Source organism: Vicugna pacos, chromosome 25 (genome assembly GCF_048564905.1).
Source record: "Vicugna pacos chromosome 25, VicPac4, whole genome shotgun sequence".
In the NCBI taxonomy this organism is placed as follows: domain Eukaryota; kingdom Metazoa; phylum Chordata; class Mammalia; order Artiodactyla; family Camelidae; genus Vicugna; species Vicugna pacos.
The window spans coordinates 2,862,546-2,886,060 of NC_133011.1; the positions used below are offsets into that span (position 1 = coordinate 2,862,546).

The 23,515-nt window shown below is 40.3% G+C and overlaps 1 protein-coding gene across 4 annotated transcripts in view; it reads left to right on the plus strand.

The window, feature by feature from the left end:
- Positions 1 to 23,515, plus strand: part of SLC26A7 (solute carrier family 26 member 7) — a 135,250-nt gene that overhangs the window by 69,753 nt on the left and 41,982 nt on the right. For 2 of the 4 annotated variants that reach the window (XM_031691146.2, XM_015243978.3), the window contains exons 5-8: positions 9,106 to 9,258; positions 12,694 to 12,776; positions 16,104 to 16,251; positions 18,269 to 18,382. In XM_031691146.2, coding sequence (XP_031547006.1) covers positions 9,106 to 9,258; positions 12,694 to 12,776; positions 16,104 to 16,251; positions 18,269 to 18,382 — 498 coding nt within the window. Of the gene's footprint in view, positions 1 to 9,105; positions 9,259 to 12,693; positions 12,777 to 15,875; positions 15,936 to 16,103; positions 16,252 to 18,268; positions 18,383 to 23,515 lie in introns of those variants that run through there. The other 2 variants (XM_072949441.1, XM_072949442.1) reach the window with 2 other exon arrangements.

Genomic DNA, 23,515 nt, shown 5'->3' on the forward strand with positions numbered 1-23,515 from the left:
GAAACTTAAAAAAATACATGTTATTAATGAGGGTTAGTCACCAAAGTAAAGAAATGCTATGGTTGTTAGTTTATTTTTATTTTAAAATATTTCCATCTATTCAGCTTTATCCCCCCAGCAGTTATAAACCCATTAGTAAATTATAAACAGTTCTGAAATATATTTAAAAATAAGTAGAAGCAATAATATGTCTTGGGACTATGGTTTACCAGTTAAATTATTTTATTCCCATGCTCTTAAATTTTTTAAAAGTTTCCATTTTGTTATAGTCACTTGTTTTAGTTTTTAGATTCCATATGTAAGTGATATCATACAGTATTTGTCTTTCTCTGTCTATCTTATTTCACTCAGCATAATGCCCTCCAAGTCCATCTATGTTGTTGCAAATGGCCAGTTTTCATTCTTTTTTATGGATGAGTAGTATTCCAGTGTGTGTGTGTGTGTGTGTGTGTGTGTGTGTGTGATGTCACATAAGAAGATTAGTATTTTCTTTTTCTTTTTCTAAATAAATAGCCAGGAGTGGAATTGCTGGGTCATATGGTAGTTCTATTTTTAGATTTTTGAGAAACCTCCATACCGTTTTCCATAGTGGGGGTAACCTGTGTGCATTCCCACCAGCAGTGTACGAGAGTTCCCTTTTGAGATTTTTTTTTTAAAGAAAAAACTTTGAAATTTATTTTAATACTCATTAGAAAGTGAATTCTCTCGTTGATAAAACCAAAAATCTAGAGAAATGTTCTAATTATGAGACTTTTTGAAGCCTGAAAGCTGCTGGGGAAGGCAGCCGGAGAGGAGGAAGATGGCAATTTATATCAAATTTAAAATTTTTGACTGATAGTTGGCTCCCCACACAGGTAAGAGGGAAAAGTTTAATTTTTTTCTACTATAAAAATTTGATTTGTAAATTGAGAAATGATGATCTATCTTTCTATTAGAAAGGATGTTTTCCCCAAAAGGCACAGTAAAACTTATAGAAACTCCTAATTCACATCAGCACACATGGATTTCTGTGAGGCGGTGCCAGTGTCTCGGCCTGCAGCCTGTGATGAATTTGGCAAAGCTGTTCTCAGTGGCACAGTTTTAAATGAATACTCTTCTAAATAATTATGCACAGTTCTGTACCTTAAACCCAAGAGCACAAGGCAAGCTTGGCAATATATTCTACTACCTTTTGGGGAAGCTTTTATTTCCTTCTTTACAATTGAGGAGTTTCAGAACTGAGAAGCAATTTTATTCCCACCCCCATCCCTGAAACACAAGCGAAGCACTTGCCTAGTCTGCGTAGCCCTGAAGGCTACAAAGCAGGGACGAAGAATGTTAATAAAACTGGGTAGAAACGTCAGAAGGAAATCAGAGCCAATGAAACATTTTCTTTTATAGAGAATGAGATGACAATTAAATATGTACAAATGAGGTTTATATGTGGAGAACAAATTTATTCTGAAGACACAGGCCCTCTGGGGTTTCTGAATCAACAACACACTTTGGCGGTTTATGAAAGCCCGCATTTTCTCCACAGTTATTGTGACACTTCTATTGTGAATTGTAAGGACGTTCGATGTACCTTGAAAAGCGGACAGAATAAACCGAAAAGGGGAGAAAAGGGATGTTCATCCGCAGCTTGAATCAACCAGTGACAGAGGGGATAGGAAATGGGGCAGGTTTAATTTGGATATGGAACAATTATGCGGGACTTTGTAACAAAGGTCACTTTAAAGGTCTAAATCAGAGGGCAAATATTTTAGTAACTCAATTAGCTTGGGCTAAGCTCTCCACCCCCAACAATTCACTGAAAAATGCATCACCACAAAATCCAGTTGCTTAAGTAATTCAAATTAAACTTGGTTTTCTAAACAAGGGATGGCTGGATGCCACGTGAGCCTTGGCATGCTTGGTTTGAGTTTGGTCCAAGTAAGCTCTGTGCACCCATGTTGTCTCTGCCCATTCAACATACCATATTTCCCCTAGATCTCATTTTGGTTGGAGACTTAATTTATACCTTAGAACAATAGTTTATTGGGATAAATTCCCAGTGTGAGAAGCAGTTGTTGATCAGAAATTTGCATATAATGATGTAAAAATAGTAGAATGCTGTCATTTTTTCTTCCTCTAGGGTTGTGTTTGTACTCATGAGAACACAGACTGGGGTTGAACTTTAAGCTTAATATTAGCCTTGATTTTCTATTTGTGTGCGTTACTTTGGGAAATAGAGGAATTAGGGGAGCTTGATCTTAACAATATCCATTCTAAAATGTTTAGTATATAATGATATGTAGGCAAACTTTATAGGAGACATCAAATCCTTAAGAACAGAGAGAACTTGTACCAACATCAATATTGGGATTATCAGAGATGGCTTTAGAGGTCCCTGAGCAGGAATCTGGATCTGCTTAAAGGTAGAATTCAAATATAATCAAGTTGAAAGCAAGCTGAGGCAGAGAGAGGGTATGCTGGGCAATTGCGGCTCATGTTTAAAAGGCTCCAAGCATGTGAAAGCTACCTTAAAAGACAAAAGCCAGGGCCCGCAACAGACTTCAGTCTTCTCACCTGCAAAGTGGGAGAGTTGGACTTAATGTGAGGCTTCCAATCCAGAAACATTCAACAGAATAACCTGTACATGGAGATAGGAGGAGATTAGTATACATCCTTGATTCAAGGACCACTATAATGGATTTACCCAACAAATGTTACGTGACCACCTCACAGGCAGTGAGGATGCAGCTGAGAAATGGCATCCCTGTTCCCATGGAGTTTTCATGGAATGCTGAGCAGGGATGTGAAATAGGACAAGAGGAGACAAACAAATTGGTGAACAAGATCATCTCAGATAGTGTTACTGAGGGAAGCCAGGCAGTGTGACTGAAGGCATGCGTGACAGAGAGAGTGGTAATGCTCACCTTGTATTAACTGGGAAATTAAATGAGTCACTGCATGGCTAGCCTAGTGCCTGGAAATGTCAGTTCCCCCACTTTTCTAGAAAGTGATGAAGTTTAAACAGTCTCTCGCATTTTCTCCACCCCGGTCTGCCTGAGGTCTGTGGTAGGGGTAATATAAAAATTCCCTTGAGGATCAAGTCAGAGGCTTGCTTGCTTCCCTCGGACTGACATGATCCTGCTGCTCATGTTATAGGCACAGGGTTGGGGGTGGGAAGAGCTTGTTTGTCTGAGACGCAGCCAGGGGCTATTGAATCCCACCACTAACAACCGAAATCAAAGACTCCACGCTCCACTGATAGCCCCCCTTCAAAGGGGTGGCAGCTCCCCTCCATATATTCCAAGGGAAACAAGAAGCACCAGAGAAGTTTAGAAAATCGTTTGTTGGACTGAAAGAATAATGTGTGAGGATCGCCAAATTGGTGAACGTGTTGGTCTAGGGTTCAGAAAACCTGTGTCACAGTCCTGACTCTGTAACTCACAAGCCGCGTCACCTCGGATAAAGTCTGTCACTAATCTTTGGAGCCTTGGTTTCTACATCTGTAGAATGGGTACATTCAACTGGTTGATTTCTAAGGTCCTTCTAGCTCTGACAAGTGTCTTCTAAACATAAGCACTGTGGTTGAATCCTTACCACATCTGTCCACCGTGCCGTTGTCTGTGACAGCGGCTTAATCAGTCTGTCTTAAAGGTACCACTTATCTAGTCACTGTTACTAAAAGCTTTCTGTTTAGTTCATTTTGTGTTTTAAAATACTTCTATCTTGGTTAACTTGAAGAGGAAGGAATTTGCCAGGGTACATAGGGAACTCCAAAGGCTGAAACTCTGAGTCCCTTTGTCCTCTGTACTGCTAGGGCTGGCCACGACAAACTGCCGTAGACTGGGTGGCTTAAAGAACAGAAACTTTTTTTTCCTCAAGGTTTTGAAGGCTGGAAGTCAAAGATCAGGCTGATGGTGGGAGTGGCGCTTCACGCAGCAGCTCCTCGGTGCGCGTGCGTCCCTGGTGCCTCTCTCCATGTCCTAATCTCTTCTTTTTATAAAGATACCAGTCAGATTGGATTAGGGCCCACCCTACTGCCTCATTTTAACTTACTTACTTTCTTAGAAGCTCCACCCCCAAATAGAGCCACGTTATGAGGTAGCTAGGGTCAGGGCTTCAGCGTATGAGTATTAGCGGGACACAACTGAGTCCAAAACTCCCACTGTGAGTGGTCCCAGCTGTGAGGAGCACTTGGCTTGGTGACTGTTAGCATCCTGTGGCTACTGTAATACATCACCACAAAGGAGTTTATTCTGTCATTTATGGAGGCCAGAAGTCCAAAATCAAGGTGTCAGCAGGGCCATGCTCCCCTGGAGGTTCCGGGGAGAGCTCCTCCTTGTCTTCTAGCTTCTGGTGGCTCCGGGCATCCCCCGGCGTGTGGCTGCAGCGCACCAAGCTGTGCCTCTGCCGCCACGTGGCCCTGCCCACTCTGCTTGTGTCAGTCTCCTCGAAGGGCACTGGTCGTCGGGTTTTAGGCAAATATCTGCGCACAGATTATTCCAGATGTATTTCCAGACCAAAATCTGAATACATGGTCACGAGCGTGTATGAGTGTTACTGTTGTTTCTGGAGCTATTCCTGGTTTTGTGGTTGATGACTGACTCAAAGTCAAATATTGGGAATTAAGATTCACAGACTGGAGGTTAGTGCTTTATACTCACTGTAAAGTAGTTGCTGTCAGATTTCTGAAAGTTTTCTGATTGTGCCATCACTTCGTTATTTCTCTAGTGAAACACAAACCTATTGATGACAGATTCTTAATACAAAGATAGTAAAGGAATGATAAATAAAAATACTGAAGGGCTTACATGTTCTTTTTGGCATAGAAATGTATCTTAGAATATTCCGTATGGTTCTTTTATGGGTAGTTCAAAAATACACTCATCACTAGTGCTGAAGAATTCTCAGTGGTATCGTGATACACGTAAAATATTAAAATTATGTTTTTCTGTCATGGAGGTTTCATTACAGCAAAACTTAGAGCAACCAGAATGCTGATGAAAAGTATATTTTGATAGGTAGAATTTTCTGGTTAATTGGGTATTGAGCAGAAAGCTGATTTCGTTTTTAACACTTGTTAATATTCTAAACAGTTAAGATTTTTAAGATCTTTCTCTTTGCCTCATGACGTTTAACAGAATGTGCACAATTTAGAGTTTTCTCCGGGCACAAGTGTTTCTATGCAGGGCCGTGTTTAGAACTTCAGTAGCAGTTGTACAATGAGAAACTACTGAATGAGCGTGATCCCCAAAACTGTGTAAAGAGCATGACCTTCTTTTTTTCCCTAATCAAATCCTAAATATAAAGGTTTTTTTTTTGCTCTGGATTTTATTCATTCTTATAAAAGCAGAGTTATTCAAAATCTGATTATTTGGATCAGATAGACTATATCAAAGAGATGACTTGAAATTTACTGCAATAGTAGATTTAATATTTAGATCAATGCCTTGCACACAATAGAACCTCAGTAAACATGCTGAATGAGTGAATGAATGATAACTACAAATCCCCTAAATATGGTGTAGATGAGTCTTGATAGTGAGAAAAAAGGAGTCTAGGTCTTCCTCTCCCTGCCATTCTGCTTATTTAGGGTAAAATCTACTCCTATTTACAGATTTATTGTTACCATTACTATGTTAGACTGAAACTTTCATACAGTCAACGATATTTATTGAGTGCCTGCTATCTGCCAGGCATTATTCTAGGAGTTAAGACTCCATCAGTGAGAAAAAAAGTATTAAAATGGCCAAATCAGATAAAAACACATTATATAAATAGTGGGTGTGCATGTAGGCACGTGCGTATACATGTCCACTAGGGGCTTCAGAAAAGTCTGCTCTCTGAAGAAAATTGTACAGAGCAACGCATGTATCTGATGGAGACGCTGTTTCCATTCTCTGAAATAGCTCAAAGGGGACTTGTTCATACGTGTCGATATTTTCCATTTTGTGTCAAGTTATAATAAATGGCCAATTTAAAGAATTACTAGTATTATAGTCTCAAAATGAGCCAAACTCTCATTTTATTAAACAGGTTGGTTAATTCCAGTGGAATAATTTACTTATATTTTCCATACGCACATAAACTATCTTTGCTTCTCTGAGGTCTGGGAAATGAATGACGATTTTTGGTAGGAATTTTTATCTACTGAAGGGCAGTGTGTGACAGCATACTCAAATGACTGGGTTTATACCAGAAATGAGAAATGTCAATATGTGTTTTGGATGCCTAGACCTGTTTTAAATGAGCATATGTAACAGCGTGTGTGTGTGCGTGCGCGTGCGCGTGCACTCCTGTCCCTGCCCCTGTCTTCAGCTCCACATGCCCCTCATCTCCTACCACCCAGCTTTAGCCATGACTTCTCCGCGCGGTCCACATGCTAGTGGACTCATCAGGATGACTCCCCACCAGCCTACTTTTCTATTGTGTTCTTCATGCTGGTTGTAACAAGCCGCTGCCCACCCACATGTTCTTCTGGAGCACCTTGTGAGATGTACTCCGCCCTACACTTCGTTGTTTAATACAGACAGACAATGAAAACCTTGGGAGTTTTTCACATTCCTTTCATCCTGGGGTGCTCACTTTTATTACTGCAAATACTTGTTCTCTAAATGCATGTTACAGCAGATTTGATGTGGCTTGGGAATTTTTCATATTTCTCCCCTTTCTTACGCAGGTGCTGTCATGGCATACTTGTAATACCATGGATAAAACAGCAGGAATAATCATCTCAATGTTTTAAAACATTTGGATGTTTATTTTATTCTTGACAAGTCATCTGAAGGATATTCTCAATTTTATCTTTGGATCATGATTAATCATCAGAAAGCTATTTACTTAGACAAAATTTTCTTGACATCCTTCTGACCCCATCCCCTATAGAATCTACTTCACTGAGTAGCATTTTGGATCCAATATTTTTAGTTGTGGTCAAATTATTTTTGAGATGCTAAAAAGAGAGGGCAAAGAACACCAACAAGTTGAGCTACTATAAGAATAGCCTATAAAGTAAAAACTAATTTTTGTCACCTGAAACTAGACTTAATCAGCTATGGGTGAATAGAAATGACTTTATAAAAATTAGATTTAACATGTTCCAAGAGAAGGAGGAATTAAAATAAATTTTGAAGATAAGCATTTAGGTCTATTTAAAATCTTTAAACAACTGATACATTTTTGTAAGAAAAAATTTGAAAGATACAGAGAAACATGAGCATCTCCTTACACAGAGCTACTAAGTTCCAGCTATACCCATAGGTGTTTAAGCTTTGTGTGTATGTTTGATTTTGGGGTTTGAGGAAGGACAGTGGGGTCCAGGGGAGCCTGTCGTCCCCTCACTGCCCTTAGTGGTGAATCTGCATGCAGCTAACGAGTGTTAGCATTTCTGCCCAGTGACGTGTCTGAGAAGGAGCTGTAAGTGCAGCCGTGTCCTTGTGTAAGGAGGAGATTTATGCCAGGCAGTGCTTTGCCTATGCTCTCTGCCAAGGAGTTTGCAGTGTCTTGTTCCATGTGTAAGTCTTTAAGCCATTTTGAGTCTATTTCTGTGTATGGTGTGAAAGAGTGTCCTAACTTCATTGGTTTACATGCTGCTGTCCAGTTTTCCCAGCACCATTTGCTGAAGAGACTGTCTTTACTCCATTGTATGTTCTTGCTTCATTTGTCAAAGATTAATTGACCAAAACTTTGTGGATTGTCCAACATAAATCTCAGCAGAGTTCTCCTAGAGCAGTCTACCCAAGCAATAGAAATGGGGGCAAGGATGAACAGATGGGACCTGAGTGAACTTATAAGCTTTTGCAACAGTGAAGGAAACCATAAACAGAGCCAAGGGACAGTCTACAGAATGGGAGAAAATATTTGCAAAGGATGAGCCTGACAAGGGCTTGATTTCCAGAGTGTATAAACAGCTCATGCAACTTAATAAGAAAAGGACAGACAATCCAGTCTAGGGATTGGCAGAAGACCTAGACAGGCGGTTCTCCAATGAAGACATACAAATGGCCAATAGGCACATGAGAAAATGCTCAGTATCGCTAGTTGTCAGAGAGGTGCAGGTCAAAACAATGAAGTATCACCTCACACCAGTCAGAGTGGCCATCATTCAAAGGTCCACAAACAATAAATGCTGGAGAGGCTGTGGAGAAAGGTGGGGCTCTCCTACATGGTTGGTGGGAATGCAGTTTGGTGCAGCTATTATGGAAAACAGTTTGGCGATTCCTCAAGAGACTAAAAATAGACTTACCTTATGATCTAGCAGTCCCACTCCTGGGCATATATTCAGAGGGAACCTTAATTCAGAGAGACACATGCACCCCAGTGTTCACAGCAGCACTATTTACAACAGCTAAGACATGGAAACAACCTAAATGTCCATCGACAGATGACTGGATAAAGAAGTTGTGGTATATTTGATGCAATGGAATACTACTCAGCCATAAAAATAATAAAATAATGCCATTTGCAGCAACATGGATGGACCTGGAGAGTGTCATTCGCAGTGAAGTGAGCCCGAAAGAGGAATGCCATGTGATGTCGCTTATATGTAGAATCTGAAAGAAGAGACAAACTTATTCACAAAACAGAAACAGACTCACAGACATAGAGGGCAAACTTGTGGTTGCCAGGGTGGGAAAGGGAGGTAGGAAAGGATAAATTTGGAGTTCAAGATTTGCGGATGCTAACCACTATATATAAAACAGGTAAATAAATTTATACTGTATAGCACAGGGAACTATATTCAATATCTTGTAGAAACTTATGGTTAAGAACAATATGAACCTGAATATATGTAAGTTCACGTATGACTGAAGCGTTGTGCTGGACACCAGAAACTGACACAACATTGTAAACTGGCTATTTTACAGTAAAAATGTATTTTAAAAAAAGAAGGAGCAAACACTGAGTTTGGTGAAAGAACCAAGGGCAAAGCAGTTTTGTACATGCAACTGAGTTACAGCCTGCTCTCCATCAGCACTGAACACCCTTCTACGCCCCCACCTTTCCACTCCCCACCCCTTCAGCTATTTTTTTTTTTTTTGCAAAATATCACTGAGTTTATTTGGAGCCAGATTTTGATTTTGCTATATCATGGGTGACCCTGCATTTCGTTTGTATTTTTCCTTCTGACTGTAGATCTATGCACATGTCTTTCAAAACATCAAGTCTGTGCGGCTAGAAGCCCTGCTCTTATCTTTGCTGAGCATCGTGGTGCTTGTTCTGGTTAAAGAGCTGAATGAACAGTTTAAGAGGAAAATTAAAATTGTTCTTCCTGTCGACTTAGTTTTGGTAAGTAGGAAATTCAACATGTAGTCTTCTGCCCTGCGATGCTTGTAGAGAGGCTCAGTGTCTTGTCTACCGTAACCCAGAGCTACTCCTGCCTCTCATTAAAGCTGGGCTAATTTGTGTGGCTATATACATCAATGTAAAAACAGGAAATATTTGGAGTCAGTAATTTTAAAAAGGAGGCACACATGTTTTCAATTTTCACAGCATTTCTCATATGCTTTTTTTTTTTTTTAGATAAATAAGAGAACCTATAGCCTAAGACTTTAAATAAGGAGACATTTCTAAGAATGAGACTCAAAAGGTCTCTGGTGTGATTCTCCTTAAAGCGATAAAAAGTGATACCACATTCTATTCATGTGGCATCTGTCTGATGCATATTAATATTATCAATTGAAAAATGTCCACTAATGATTTATTAATTTATTAGATTTATTAATTTTTTTTTACTGACCTAAATTTGCTTTATTGAAGGATGCTCATGATTGTCACTAGCCAAGACTGACGCTCTAAGATATTTTTTTGTTGTACTTGGCAAAGCCATAAATTGTAATTTGCTCCTAAGGCTTCTGGCATAAAAAAAATACCTTTTGAATTTTAAAAGCCTCTAATGAGATCTCTTAACTCTTAAGTTAAAACTAAACAACACATTGCATTGAAAACAAAATGTTAGGACAACCATAGTCTACTAACTTATTAATTGGCTTTAGTTTTTAATGGTCTTTGGATTCTGCATGTACATGACAAGAGGCATCTAAGTAATTGCACCTATTGGAATATCTCTATGTGCCGCTGAGACGGTGCAGGTCTATGTAAATGGGCATGGCTGGCACGTTGGAACCTTTCTCTGAGGGGTATGGCTCGTTTTTGCGGGACTAAGGTGCATGGCCTCTGTCTCTAGTTAGGCCTTGTATGATAATTCACAGGGTTACATATAACATATGTGGTCTATGTAGTATGTGTGCATTTGTGTGTGTGTGTGTGTTTCAAATAATCCACACAAGTGGAGGGTACTATGATTATTGTAGTTTTCATAACAAAACCTGTGAAACACGTAATTTTATTCTGAAGTCCTACAGGTATTAACGAATGCTTCTTACATCTTGGGAAGCTTGATTGCATAAGTTTTATGAAACCAAAAATTGAAAATAACCTTAGGGGAAGAAGCCCCTCGAACTTGCTTTATTCAATACTGAATAAAACAGTTACTCATTCAGCTCAAAGTAGTGGGAATTATCCTTACCAACAACAACAAAAGGTACTTCTTATATACACCGTTGCCCCTAATATTTGCAAAAGTACTAATGCAGGCCCAAATACTTTAAAGTTATACATCAAAATGTTACATAAAAAGGTTCTGTTTTTCCTGTCTTGACTAGAATGCCTTAAGTGATTACCTTGAAAGGCAGGTTAAAATAGGGAATTCTCCGAATCCTTGGAGTTCTGTCAGAACTTGGCAGCAAGGAGAACGCCAGTGCCTTGGCCGGCTGCTTGTCTTCCTCCTCCAGCTCTCCCCCACCTACAAAGGGTTCACATGTACATGTGGACACCCTTGTCCCGGTATCCAAGCTCCAAACGCACCCCCACCCTTCTACCCCCACAACAGTCCCATGGCCTTCCCTTGGGCCTCACTGGCAGGACGGACCTGGGGAAGGTGTTCTGGAAGCAGACTTGGAGCCATTTGGGCAGGAAATGATAGGTTCCTGAGGATTCGGGGGGTTGTCCAGAAAGACGAGCACAGGTCTGAGCTGGGAGCATCCCCTCGCCTCCACAAAACTCTCATTTTATGCAAGAGCGACAGGTGGATGAGGGCCGGGTTCGAGCCCTCTGAAACACTGACGCCGTTTGGGGCAGGACCCGTCCCCCGAGTCTCAGGGCAGCACCAGCGCCATCCACGTGTGTAGCACTGAACCGTATTACAAAGGGGCTGCTGCTTTGACTGATGAAGGAAACTTAATTGTGGTAAAGAAACACAGCGAGGACGTAAGACACTGTCTTCGGCTACTTAATTTTAATAGTGGCTACGTGTATTGAACACCAGGCATGCTTCCGTTTTCAGTAAGGATCCAGCGTCTTGTGGCTATGGTATATTTTCTTCAAGCTCACAATATTTTCTGACCTGATATAAACATCTCATGAAAATTATTAGCAATTAAAGTTTATTAATTGTCTTAGATCCATTAATCTTCTAATCTTAGATCAGAATACATTAAATACTTCTGATTCCAACCTAATAGCCTGAGTTTTTAACTATTACTATTCTATCACAATATGTGTAAAGTTTGACAGTATAACCTACACAGTTCTGTTGCCTTTTTAAAAAGGTTGTCAGGGCTCTTTTGCTTTTTAAGACTATTTGATGCTTTAAAAACCTCTGTAAATTCAGTTGAACGTATCACAGAGAACAGAAATACACAGGAAAAACCCTCCAAAGTAATATTACTTGGTATTTATTGTTAGATAGTCCTTATTTTGCCAGTGTGATTTTTGTCATATCTTTTTTTCTGACCATGTATGTGGTAAATTTGTACTCTAGATAGATAATTAGTATGTTTCTTTTAAACAAAAAAGTATAGTATAGGAATAGTTCCAAACTGATACCAACCTGCTATGATAACCACGTGAAATTTCCAGTACCTATTAAATGATCGGAAGAATGAAAAGAGAATGTGAAAATGGATGGAACACTGTAAGGTGGCATGACTGGCAAAACAAAGGCTGAGCTGAATTCTGAACATACAGTTAATTAAAAGGTGATTACAGGTGCTTGCAGAGAACAATGACCTTGCTGACTACATATCATGTGTCAGACAACAGAGGGTCAGGCACCCGAGACTCCACGGAGGTAATTTCAAAAGCATCAAGTTGAGCATGTTATCAACGAGCGTATTTTACTTTAAGAAACAGTATAAGCTCAAAATTCAAAATTATTCAAGGAGACTGTAAATCAGCATTGATTACTAACTGCATTAGGAATATTGATGCCACATCTTAAACTCTTGGATGGTCGCTGTCATGGAGGGAAAATGTGCTGTGTTATAAAGCATCCATTCCTATCACGAGGCAAGTGTTTAGGCTGGGTTGTGGTATCTGCACGCGCACGCGCGCACACACACACACACGCGCACACACACTCCTGTACCTGGGTTCTTCTCCCCTTTGGAATCAGACACAGCTGGACTGATATAGTTGGGAGGGTTTAAGAAAAGTCACATTATTGAAATGCTGTTTAATTTTTGAGAAAATTAGGTGCTTCCAAATCCCAGAGGGATTTTTTAATTTTTGAAATTCTCTTAGTTTTTAAAAATCTCTGCAACCGCTGTTATACTCTTGACAATTATGGGACGTGTGAACAATGTTTATTTTTAAAAATAGTTGTAAGGTGCTTGAGAGGCCAGTAGTAATTTTCTTTTTCTTTTTTCAAACTGTGCCACACAGATCATTGCTGCCTCATTTACTTGTTATTGTACCAATATGGAAAACACATATGGACTAGAAGTAGTTGGTCATATTCCAAAAGGGTAATGTAGCCTTTTCTTTCTTTCTTTTTTGTTTCTTTGTTTGTTTGTTTTTGATGGAGGAAACAACCGGAGGTGTGTGGGTGTGGTTTCATTTCTTTCAAAGGCTCTGTATGGGACAAAATTTCAATTAATTTCCATTTTACAATGATAGAGACAAACAGTTCACAATAAAGAAAACTTCTTATCCTGCTTACCTATGACTCAGGAAGTTGGTAACTTTTTTTAATATATAGCATTGCTTCAGGTAAAGGATTTGGAAGTTACATGAATATTATTTGAAAAAAAAAAAAGGAGGACATTGAATTTCCAAATTAGAGTCACACTCTAGGATTTAGTCCTCCTTATTCCACTCACGTATTCTTACGATTATTTTTACTTCACTCAAAACATAGGGAAAGTACATAAACAGCATGTGAAATAGCAAACCCATAGGCATGGCTGGTGTATAATGGTAAAGAGAGGGTGGGCATGGAGAACAGGTCATGTTCCCTGCCTGTCTTAGAGCCTTCCTCTGGAACTAACAGGAAAGTTAACAAGAAGAAGTGTTCACCCTAAAAAGATGAAAGATTGTTCCAAATATAGCCTGAAAGAAAATGAAGTCATCTTAGGGAGGAGGGAGGCATCTTTTGGTTATTCCCTTTTAATAGGCTGTACCATACTCCAATATTTATAAAATTTGGGCAAAGTTAGAGCTGTTGAACCTGCTCTCTATATACATAGTTTGGCTGCTGATTACATTAAAATGGAGGAACAGTAGAAAAATTCTCACAGATTAAAATGATAATTTAAAAAAATCCTGTCTTAAGCTTTTATGCAGATATAAGCTGATAGTGATTATCTGAATCAACTTGGGTTTTCTAAAGGATTCTCTACTTTTCCACCTTCAAAAATCAGTTTGTTTGTTTGTTTGCTTGTTTATTTATTTATTTATTTATTTATTTATTTATTTATTTATTTATGTCAGCTTATTGTTATTAATAATTAGGCAAGCTCACTTTTCATGAAACAAAAGTAGAAGTGGTACTGAAGGCAAGCTCATGTGCCTGGTGCACCATGAGGCCAAACAAACCAAAACGTTGGAGTTTGGGGCAGAGAAAGGTTTATTGCAGGGCCGAGCAAGGACAGGGTGGCTCACGCCCAAGAAAATCCCAGACTCCCTGAAGGGTTTCAGCAAAGCATATTTAAAGTCCAGGTGTGGGGAGGGGGTCACAGGGTGTGTGATCAGCTCGTGCGCAGTTCTCTGATGGGTTGATGTGGAGGGAACAGGGTGGTCATCACTGTGAAGCCCTAGTCTCCAGAAGGTCTGGGGGCTACTTGCTCTGGATCGGCAAGTAGTTAATTTCTTCCCTTTGGTGGTGGTTTTTGGCATCTGAAAAACTCAGGAAATATACATGAGGCACTATCATCAGAGAGGAGCTACAGCAGAGGTTATGGGGGAGGAGCCTGTCCCAGGAAGGCCCCAGGGTCCTGCTCTGTTACAGCAGCACTTTTGTATATCATACATCTTGGGGCTTGTAATGATACAAATCAATCTGACTTGGGGATATACTTGAGTAAGTGGGTTAAAACAAGCCATGCCTCTCACCCATTCAGTCTAACTCTCCTTTGCTTTGAGTGACCCATCCTCTTGAAGAGTCACAGAAAGAGCGTGTTATTGGGAGGAACGGAGCAGAGGTCGAATCCCAGCTCCACCGTTCACTTTGCGACTTAGACACGTTGCCTGACTTTCTCAGAATATGTTCTTCTCCTTGGTTTGGGGATTGTGGGGAGAATTACATAAAATTGCTAGTACGTAAGTGCTAAGCATTCAGTTTACTTGCTCAGTATTAAATCAACTTATTGTCCCTTTTTCTTCTGCTTTTGCCCCAGAGGGTTTTTCTTTTCAAATAAAATAGGTTTATTTATAAGTGTTTTCATGTTGCTAATACATAGATATAAAATTAATGAACACTTGTGATTTTTATGTGGTTGCATAAAAATAGAAACGTGCTTTATGTTTTATAGTTTCCATCATTGAGTTTTTAGCAGTTCGATTACCTCTCCGTTTGTTCTTACACACACACTGCTGGAAGCTGGGGGAGGCAGGCATCTCCTTTTTTTTGTCTTATTCTTTCCTCACATTGGACTTGTAGCCTTATAAAACAAAGCAATTTATACCTTTTTGGATGGTTTCCTAAATTCAGTGTACATTTCTTTTTCCTCCCAGAGGGTTTCTCTGTTTTTTTTTTTTTTTTAAGTGGGGAGGTAAGTGTCACAGAGCATCATTAGGGAGATAAAATAAACAGTGATACTTTGGCTCAAGTGAATTTCAAAAGACAAGACAATGGCTGAGAGTTGAAAGAAATTTTTAAACAGTTATTTAAAGCTGAGAAACAGCTAACTGTGGCCTTATATTTGGCAACAGAGGGTAAACGGAAACTTTATATTTTCCTTAACATGTTATGCAGAGAGTCAAAAAACAAAATTCAACTGAGTACATTTAAAGGTCTTACTGGCTTGATGCAATGATTCCTGAGTTGAAGAGTGTCCTAGCTAGCAGGTCAGAAGGAGCTATGAAGAACTGTACAAAATGAAAGGCTCTTATAGTCAGAAGCGGGGCAGGAAAAGGAAGTTTCTAGAAAAGAGTGGATTGTAGCAGGCAAAGTCACGTTCCTACAGGAGACAGACGAGCAGATTACCTCACTAGTGCTCACCGGGTGATTCCAGATGACTGGTTAGAGTTTGCATTCCTGGGAGAGGCTGAAACTGCCGTTAAATTAGGTATTAATTCTTGGCTTGTTTACGTGAGGCTTAAACAATGACTCTATTTTGGACCTGTTGTCTCTTTTTTAACAATAGTTAAGTGTTCTGTGAAAGGATCAAATTAAAAACATAATTAAGATGTTGAAATCGATGGCAAATATGGGAAATTAGCTCAAGAATTGTAGCTTTCAGTGATACAGTACTGCAGCATTCAAGGCAGGAAATACAGTGTCTCATGCCAGCCAAATAAATATTTGGAAAAGTCGAATGAAAGAGCGCTCCAGCTTTGCTCTTGTTCTGTTACAGGACCTTTTTTGTTGAGTCAGAGCTGCTGTGCTGTAACCTGAATTCCCTGGGAGTGAACGCAGTTAGATGCGTGGAGCTGTCCCGTGGTGTTCTCTGTGACTTTGCTCTTAAGTAATGTCAGAGAAGAAGACTTCTAAGGGCAAGGCTGCTTGGTTTCCTCAGGGGTGTTTCACATGTTCTGTGTATACTTCAGAGTCATTACCGTAGTTGAATTCATTGCAAGTTGTTACAGAAATTACATGAAAGTTGATGACTTCAATATGCTCTTTCTTTCCACAGAATTCCTCCGCCCAGAGTTCCCCCAATGCGCATCCTCTCTGCAGTAATCACTGAAGCTTTTGGAGTGGCATTTGTGGGCTATGTGGCCTCACTAGCCCTTGCTCAAGGATCTGCCAAAAAATTCAAATATTCAGTTGATGACAACCAGGTGGAGTATGCCCCAGCCCCTCTCCACACCTCTCCATGGCTCCTGTATCTTTGTATGGTGTCCTCCCAGACCCTGAGAATGTTGAACTTGTGTAAAATAAAAAATAAGCTTTCCTAAGCGTACAGCAAGAATGAGTAGAACAGAACAAAAGAAAATCGCCAAATCATTCATGGAAAAGTGCAAGTCTGACCTGCGTGGATGGGTTTAGGATACACTTCTTTGTTTTTAGAGAAGAGCATCTTAATGTTCTTTTTGATTTGTTTTTAGGAGAGAATCCAAATCTATTGATCACTGCATGCTGACTTTTAAAAATTATGGATTCCAAAATACAAATGACACTAACATTACTCTCCTTAGGAATAGAACGTAAAAACTGAAGGATGCAAGGGTCTGTTCTTAGAAAACCAAAGGATGGAGATTTTGTTGATCATGTTTCAGAATCTACTTCTGCTGGCGTCTTATTTCAAGCCCCATGGTCCTACATTCCTGCACAGGTCTGCAGAGGTAGCTGTGGACTAGTGGTTACAAGTGCTAAATCACCTAGATCTGACTCTCACTCTGAAATGTTCTCTGTGTCCCACTTTTGTCATCTGTGAAAAAGGTAGGGTGTGTATTGAACCCTTGTGTCTACCAGGCACTGGTCTAGGAAGAAGGGATACAATGGTCCATAACGTGGACCGTGTCTTTCCTCATCTCAAAATCGTCCAGTGGCTTCCTGTCCTACTCAGTTTAAGAGCCTTTTACCTGACCTTTCAACCTTCCTCCATGATCATATTTCTTTTATACTCTGCTCTAGCCACACTTGTTGCCTTGTTTTTCCTTGAGCCCACTAGTCATGTTTCTGGCTCAGGACATTTGCACTTGCTGTTTCCTTTTCCAGGAACTCTGTACCCCCAGGCAGCCGCATGCCTCCTTTATTCCAATGTTCCCTTCTCAGGGAGGTCTTCCTCTGTAAGCTAAAATCCTAAACTCCAAAAACTTCTACTTCCTTCTCTGCTCTACTTTCCATATTCATCTTGTTTCTTGTCAGCATTCCCTCACCAGAATGCTAGTCTGTGAGGGCAGGGATACTTTCCTGTGTTATTTACCAGCAACAGCAGCACAAGAAAAGCGTTAAGAGGCTTTTACAACAATCCAAGTGACATTTGAGGACCTGGACCAGGATGTAGCAGTGAAGGAGATGAGAAGTGGACAGATTACGGATTGGATGTGGAAGCCATCTGGGAAAGGGAAAAGTCAGAAATATCTCTAAAGCGTTTGGCTCAAGCAGCTGGAACTTGTGATAGGAAAGGATGTGGGAGGACCACGCGGGAATGTAGAGAGCATTAGCCTGGTTAGTTAAGTCTGGGATACCTGCTAACTATCCAAATGAAAATGAGGAGCAGCAGGTTGGCTCCATCGGTCTGAAGTTCAGGAGAGTTGTCCAGGTTGGAGATGCAACTTTGGGAACTGTCAATGTGCATTTGGGTGGCTAAGATTAAAGAGAGGAGTGGTCCAATATTCGTGACTGGTTAGATGAGAAGGAACCACAAAGGAGACTGAGAAGTGGTGGCTGAGGAGGTAAAGAGGAAACCAGGAGGGTGAGAAGTCCTGGAAGGACCTTGAAGGAGCCTTTAAGGAGGAGGAAGCGAGCAGCTGTGTCAGGTGCCTCTTTTTGGCCCGGTGAGGCAGGAATTAACCGTCGGATTTAGCACCGTGGAGGTCATTGGTGGAGGTGGCAGTAAAAGCCTTGGTTATGGAGACTTAAAAGAGGAGAAGTTGGCGACAGATACAACAAATACCTTGTACTTCCCCAGAAGGTGCTTGTGAGGATTAAATGAGTCAAGTGCTTAGAACAGTTTCCGGCTCATTGTAAGCACTCAGTGAATGTTGGCTATTTTTAAAATCATGGTTAAAATTACAACAGTGGAGAGAACAGAAAGAGAACACAAACAAGTCTCGTTCTGTGACAGGTGTTGCCCGTGGTCTCTGAAAGTCGTGATTGAGAAATGACAGTCTCCTATTATCAATCCTGTAGGAATTGTTGGCTCATGGCCTCAGCAATGTGATTTCTTCATTTTTCTTCTGCATACCGAGCGCTGCAGCCATGGGAAGGACCGCCGGCCTGTACAGCACGGGAGCAAGGACACAGGTAACTTTGTTGTTCGGCAGGAACAAAAGAGCTGATGGGAAGAGCAAGCGTCTCTCTAAAACCCTGAGACTACTTTAACTGCTTCCATTTTTTAAAAAACTAGTTTCAAGGATGTCCGTCTCTTCTCTTTCTTAGGTAAGATTCTTCCAGAAGCTGAATGATTCACTGAGCAGACAAAAACATTCCTGTGCTAATAGCAGCTTTACTGCTGCCAACCTTTGAGCCAGAGCTCCGTCTAGCTGTGCCTCCGATTGATCGTGCTTTTTGCTAATCTAACAAGTCAACTTGAACTTCTTCCATTTTTGTTCACCTCCTTTAAATAAAATGAAATCAGTTACATGCAGACACCAGTCCTTGACAGTTACATTCCTGTCTAGGAGAGATGTAAACAAGTATGTACGTGAATAAGATGTCTGCACACATTTTGGTTTAAAGGAACAATGATGTGTTTTTAAGAACTCAAATCAATTTGACAGTTGAGAGCCTTCTATGTACCAGGTATGACGCTGGGTAGACTGATGATGGTGGTAATGAAGATGTCTCCGTGATGAGGACGCTGCTGGTGGTGGCGGTGGAAGCATGAAGTACTGAGATATATGCCAGGCATTGTGCGTCATACTTTTTATATAAATGAACTCGCTTTATCTTTTAGGCAACTCTGTGAAGGAGGTGTAATTATTATCCTCAGTTTCCTCATTAGAGAACTGAGGAAAAGAGGGTTAAACTAACTTACCCAGGTCACAGGCTAGTGAGTGTCAGCGCTGGGATTTGAACTCAGATTCATTTCAAATCTTGCATACGTACTGTTATACAAGCAAATTATTGTTTATGTTAATTTAAAAAATTAACATTAACAGCTAACCGTTTTAAAATAATTTACATTTATTTAAAATTGGAGTTAAATGAGAATCTAGAAAACATTTCATGTGATAATTTAGACATTTATTACGCATCTACCTTGTGTTAAGTCCTTTTGGGGCGGGGGGCTGTAGAAGAACAAATTGGAAAAGGATGTGGTTCTTGATCTTGGGGGCAAGTGGCAAGAGAAAGATGCATAAATGGACATTGAAATATAGGATAAAACTAACTCATAAAGTTATTGATGAATGTACAGAGAGGAAACAGCAACAAATTCTGAACGTATAATAATTTGACCAACAATTGCCACAGCTCATCAGCTGAGATGTGAAATTCTCATTCTACGTTGCTTTACATGACAATTTGATCGATTTTTACAGTTAGCGATTTCAAGCATAGGTTCATCTCGTGTGTTGGCATAAACATTTTTGCAAACTCTCAAATGTTTGCAACCTAAATTTCAATATTCAATATGTAGTATACTCAAGTGTCATCCCTTACTCTGAAGACTCTTCTATTTATGAAATTCTAGGAGTGCATAGTAGTTTCCATCTAGTTTCTCACAAAGATGAGTGCATTGATAGTGTGTTAGATTTCCTCTCTTCATGTCCAGGCCAGGTGAGGCTATGAGTGTCAAGGGCCTGGATTCAGAGCCTGGGCTGTGTTCTAGCTCCACCAGTAGTAGCTGAGTGACTGAAGTGAGTTAATACATGCTTATTTAGCACAATGTCTGAGTACCGTAAATAATTCTTCAATGATAATATTTATCATTGCTTTTATTATTGTTATTAAGTATCTTTATAGCAAAATACTTGTAGAACCTTTTGTTTAACATTTATTTACTATTAAGACGTCCTGATTTGCTTGGGATGCAGCGAGGCAGTTTCTAGTCCAATGGTCCCTCCAACTTGCTGGCGATTTAGAGCAAGGTAGCATCTTCATCCATCACACGGGCAGAGAAGGCTGGAACAGAATCTGAGGTGCCTCTCACCTCGAGGGTGGTTCATCTGTGGGGCTTCCTTAGGCGTTCACTGCTTTCCTAATCACTGTCTTAGTGATAACAAAACCATTGGACTGTCTTTGTAACGTTCCATACTGAATGTCTAAAAGAGAGAGTGCATTGAGAAAACATGTTATTTTTACACCTGAGATTGTGTTTTTCACTTGAGTTGGGTATCAATTTGCTTAGCTGATCAGGCAGGTACGGAAGGCACTCTTCTTTTCTTTTCTGATGGCCACACGTTTGAATGGCTAGAACAACAGAACTTTTCTAAGGACTTTTCATTTAAGAGTTATTTTCTGCAAGGTACTCTGTTCCTCAGACTTCATAAAATGAAACAGTTGTAACAAAACACTAGTTCAGAGAAACAAAGCAGGGCAGCGAGGTATTTTCATGCTGTTTTGCTTGTTGGAATTGTCGCTCATTTGTTCAACAATTCCCATTAAATTGCACAGAGAAGGAGTCTGGTCTGATGTGCATACCCGACTCGAGGATCCTTTCCCGTGGTCGTCATTTTAGCACAGCAGCTATTAGGTTTATGTGGGAATCACTGATAACTGACATGATTGGAAGAAGACACTGGGCAAGTCACGTATTAAAGAAGTTTTATTCTAAATAGGCTATTTGTGAAAACAGCTCTTCTATGGGACAAGACTTCCCAAAAAGCAATCTCTTAAATCGCTCTGTCTCCCTTAGGTACTAGATTCACACCCAGCAAATTAATCGCGAAGACTTAGAACCCTTCAACTTCTGGGTTAATAACGACCAGAGTAGCAGTAGGAACCATCTTGCATTTGTCAATTATTTCACCAACTGACTCTTTCTTATTCAGAAACACTATTAGTACTTCTGTAGAAAGATAGCTTTTAAAATGCAAATATGATCTTGTTACGCCCTCCTAAAGCCCATGAAAGGTTTTGCACAGGCTTAGAACTGAGACTTTGATGTTATGAAAACCAAGGCTGTTCTGTCTACAGCCTCCTCTTGGCCTGCTCTCCATCTCATTCTCAGCTCTCCAGCCCCAGCTCCTCCTTCCTCACGGCTCCGTGTCTGTTCCCTTTGTCTCTGCGGCTGCCTCCTCCCCGCCTCCGAGTTAACCCTTCCCATCCTTCAGAGCTCATCGACACTTCTGGGCCAGCTGTGTTCTTTTCTTCGGAGCCCTTCGTGTTGCTGGACGTTAAGTGTTGGTCTGTGTGGTTACCTGACTAATGCCTGCCTCCTCCTCGTGACTTCGGCTCCTAGACGGCCGGGCCCACGTCTGCTTTGGTTTGCCAGATCCTCAGTGTCCAGGCCAGGACCCGGCACATAGAAGGTGTTCAATAACTAGGTGTGGAAAGAATGCATGAGAAATGACCAAAATATCTGATAGTTATAAAGCGAGTCAGCTTGGCTAATCTAAGAAGGTACTGGTGTAGCCAGGAGAGAGCTTTTGTTGTGACTTAATACAGTACATTTGAAGTCAGGAGAATCCCACCTGAAGTCAGCCTTCGAATCATAGGCTTTAGAGAAGGACTGTTTAATAGAAACATAACATGAGCCTCATAGGTAACTGAAATTTTCTAGTACTTATATTTTTAAAGGTAGAAGAAACTGGTAATATTATTTTAATTGCATATTTTAATTTACTCAATATAGCTAAGATATTATTTTAACAAATAATTTATGCAAAAACAATTAGTAATGTATTTTATCATCTTTTTTTAATGAGGCTTCAAACTCTGGGGTGTATTTTACATGTACAGCGTATCTTAATACCCACCAGCTGCGTTTCACGTGCTCAGGGACCACATGTGGCTGCATTAGGCCATTTAGGGCCCCTTTACATACAATGGGGTTGATGGCAAAGCCTTTCAGTGCTTTAGAAAATCTGAATAAAATGTTTGTATTGAAATAACAAAAGATGCTAATCACTGAATACCAGGTGCCATGGTCAGAGGCCCAAGGACCTCTCTATCCTGTGCTTGTCAGAACTTTGTAGCAGTGATTTCCTCTAAATGTGACATGCAGAGTGTGAGTGTCGAAGAATAAGAAAGTCTTGGTGCCGCCTAGACACACAGCACAAATAGGGGCTGTGGGTCTTGCTTCTATTTTTCACCTTTAAAAAATGTTATTATGGGACGAAGTACTGCACACCCCGCCTCCGCCCGACCTGTTCTCTCCCCCTGCGTGTTTCTTTCTTCTTCCAACAGAGTAGATACATGGGTGCTTTTGGGCAGTTTGGGAGGCACAACCGAACCATGAAGGATGAGAGACAGCGTTGGCTGCAGGCAAAGCTCAGCTCCAGCTGAAAACGACAGCTGGCATTTTCAATTTTTTTTTTTTTTTTGCGCGACACTGAGATTGCCTCTGGGTTCTAATTTGCCAAACTATATTCCTTTATTCTTTCAGAATTTGGCTTACTGCTTCCCACTTCTTTTAAAGCCTTCTTAACCTAGCCTTAGTTGCCCAGCATCCCTTCTCTCTTTTTCTCTTACTCCCCTTTCCTGGTCTTTTCACCATCCCCCTGCATTCCCCGAAGCTGTGCAGCTACTGAGCTGTCTACCTTCTTTGCATCCTCTGACAAATGTTTAGGAAGGAGATGGCTGGCATCTCGCTCTCCCTCCAGCCATGTCTCTGGGTGTAGGTAACACTGATGTTTTCAGAGCCATCTTTGTAAGCAACCTGTTTAACTCATATATTTGTTGGAGAGTGTAATGAGAAGAGAATATAGATTATTTCATTATCCTATATGCAGAAATAACTCAAATAAGATTAGTTACGATTTTTGGAACCAAAAATTATCTTTGGAAATGTAGTTAGTATGAAATGGAAAGAGTTGAAGGAAAGTAAAATGCCTAGAAACCGTCTGTCCTGTGGTTAATTAAGGGTGTAAACACTGCTAGTTACAGCCTAAGCTAACCTGAAACTTATTAAGGAGGGGGCACTTAGCTTTGTTTGTTTTCTGAGTTTAAAAAAAGAAACACATTAATCTATCTTCTGGTTGTAACTTGCCTTTAAAGTTTTTCTCCAGGTAAATCAGAGATATATAAGAAAGTAGCATTTCACATACAAAGCTATGGATATTCAGAATGTATGTAATAATTAAAAATATAGCATGGCTGGGTTATCACAGACACCTGAAGTCAGTGAAGTCCGCTGTAACACTGCAGATATCTGATCTTAATTTAGCCTCTTTGTATAGTTACTGAGTTGGTCATCTACGGAAGTGATGGCTTGGACTGAATGCTTTCAAAGATTTTTTCCAAATCCAAACTTTAGCATCTGGGTCTTTTATT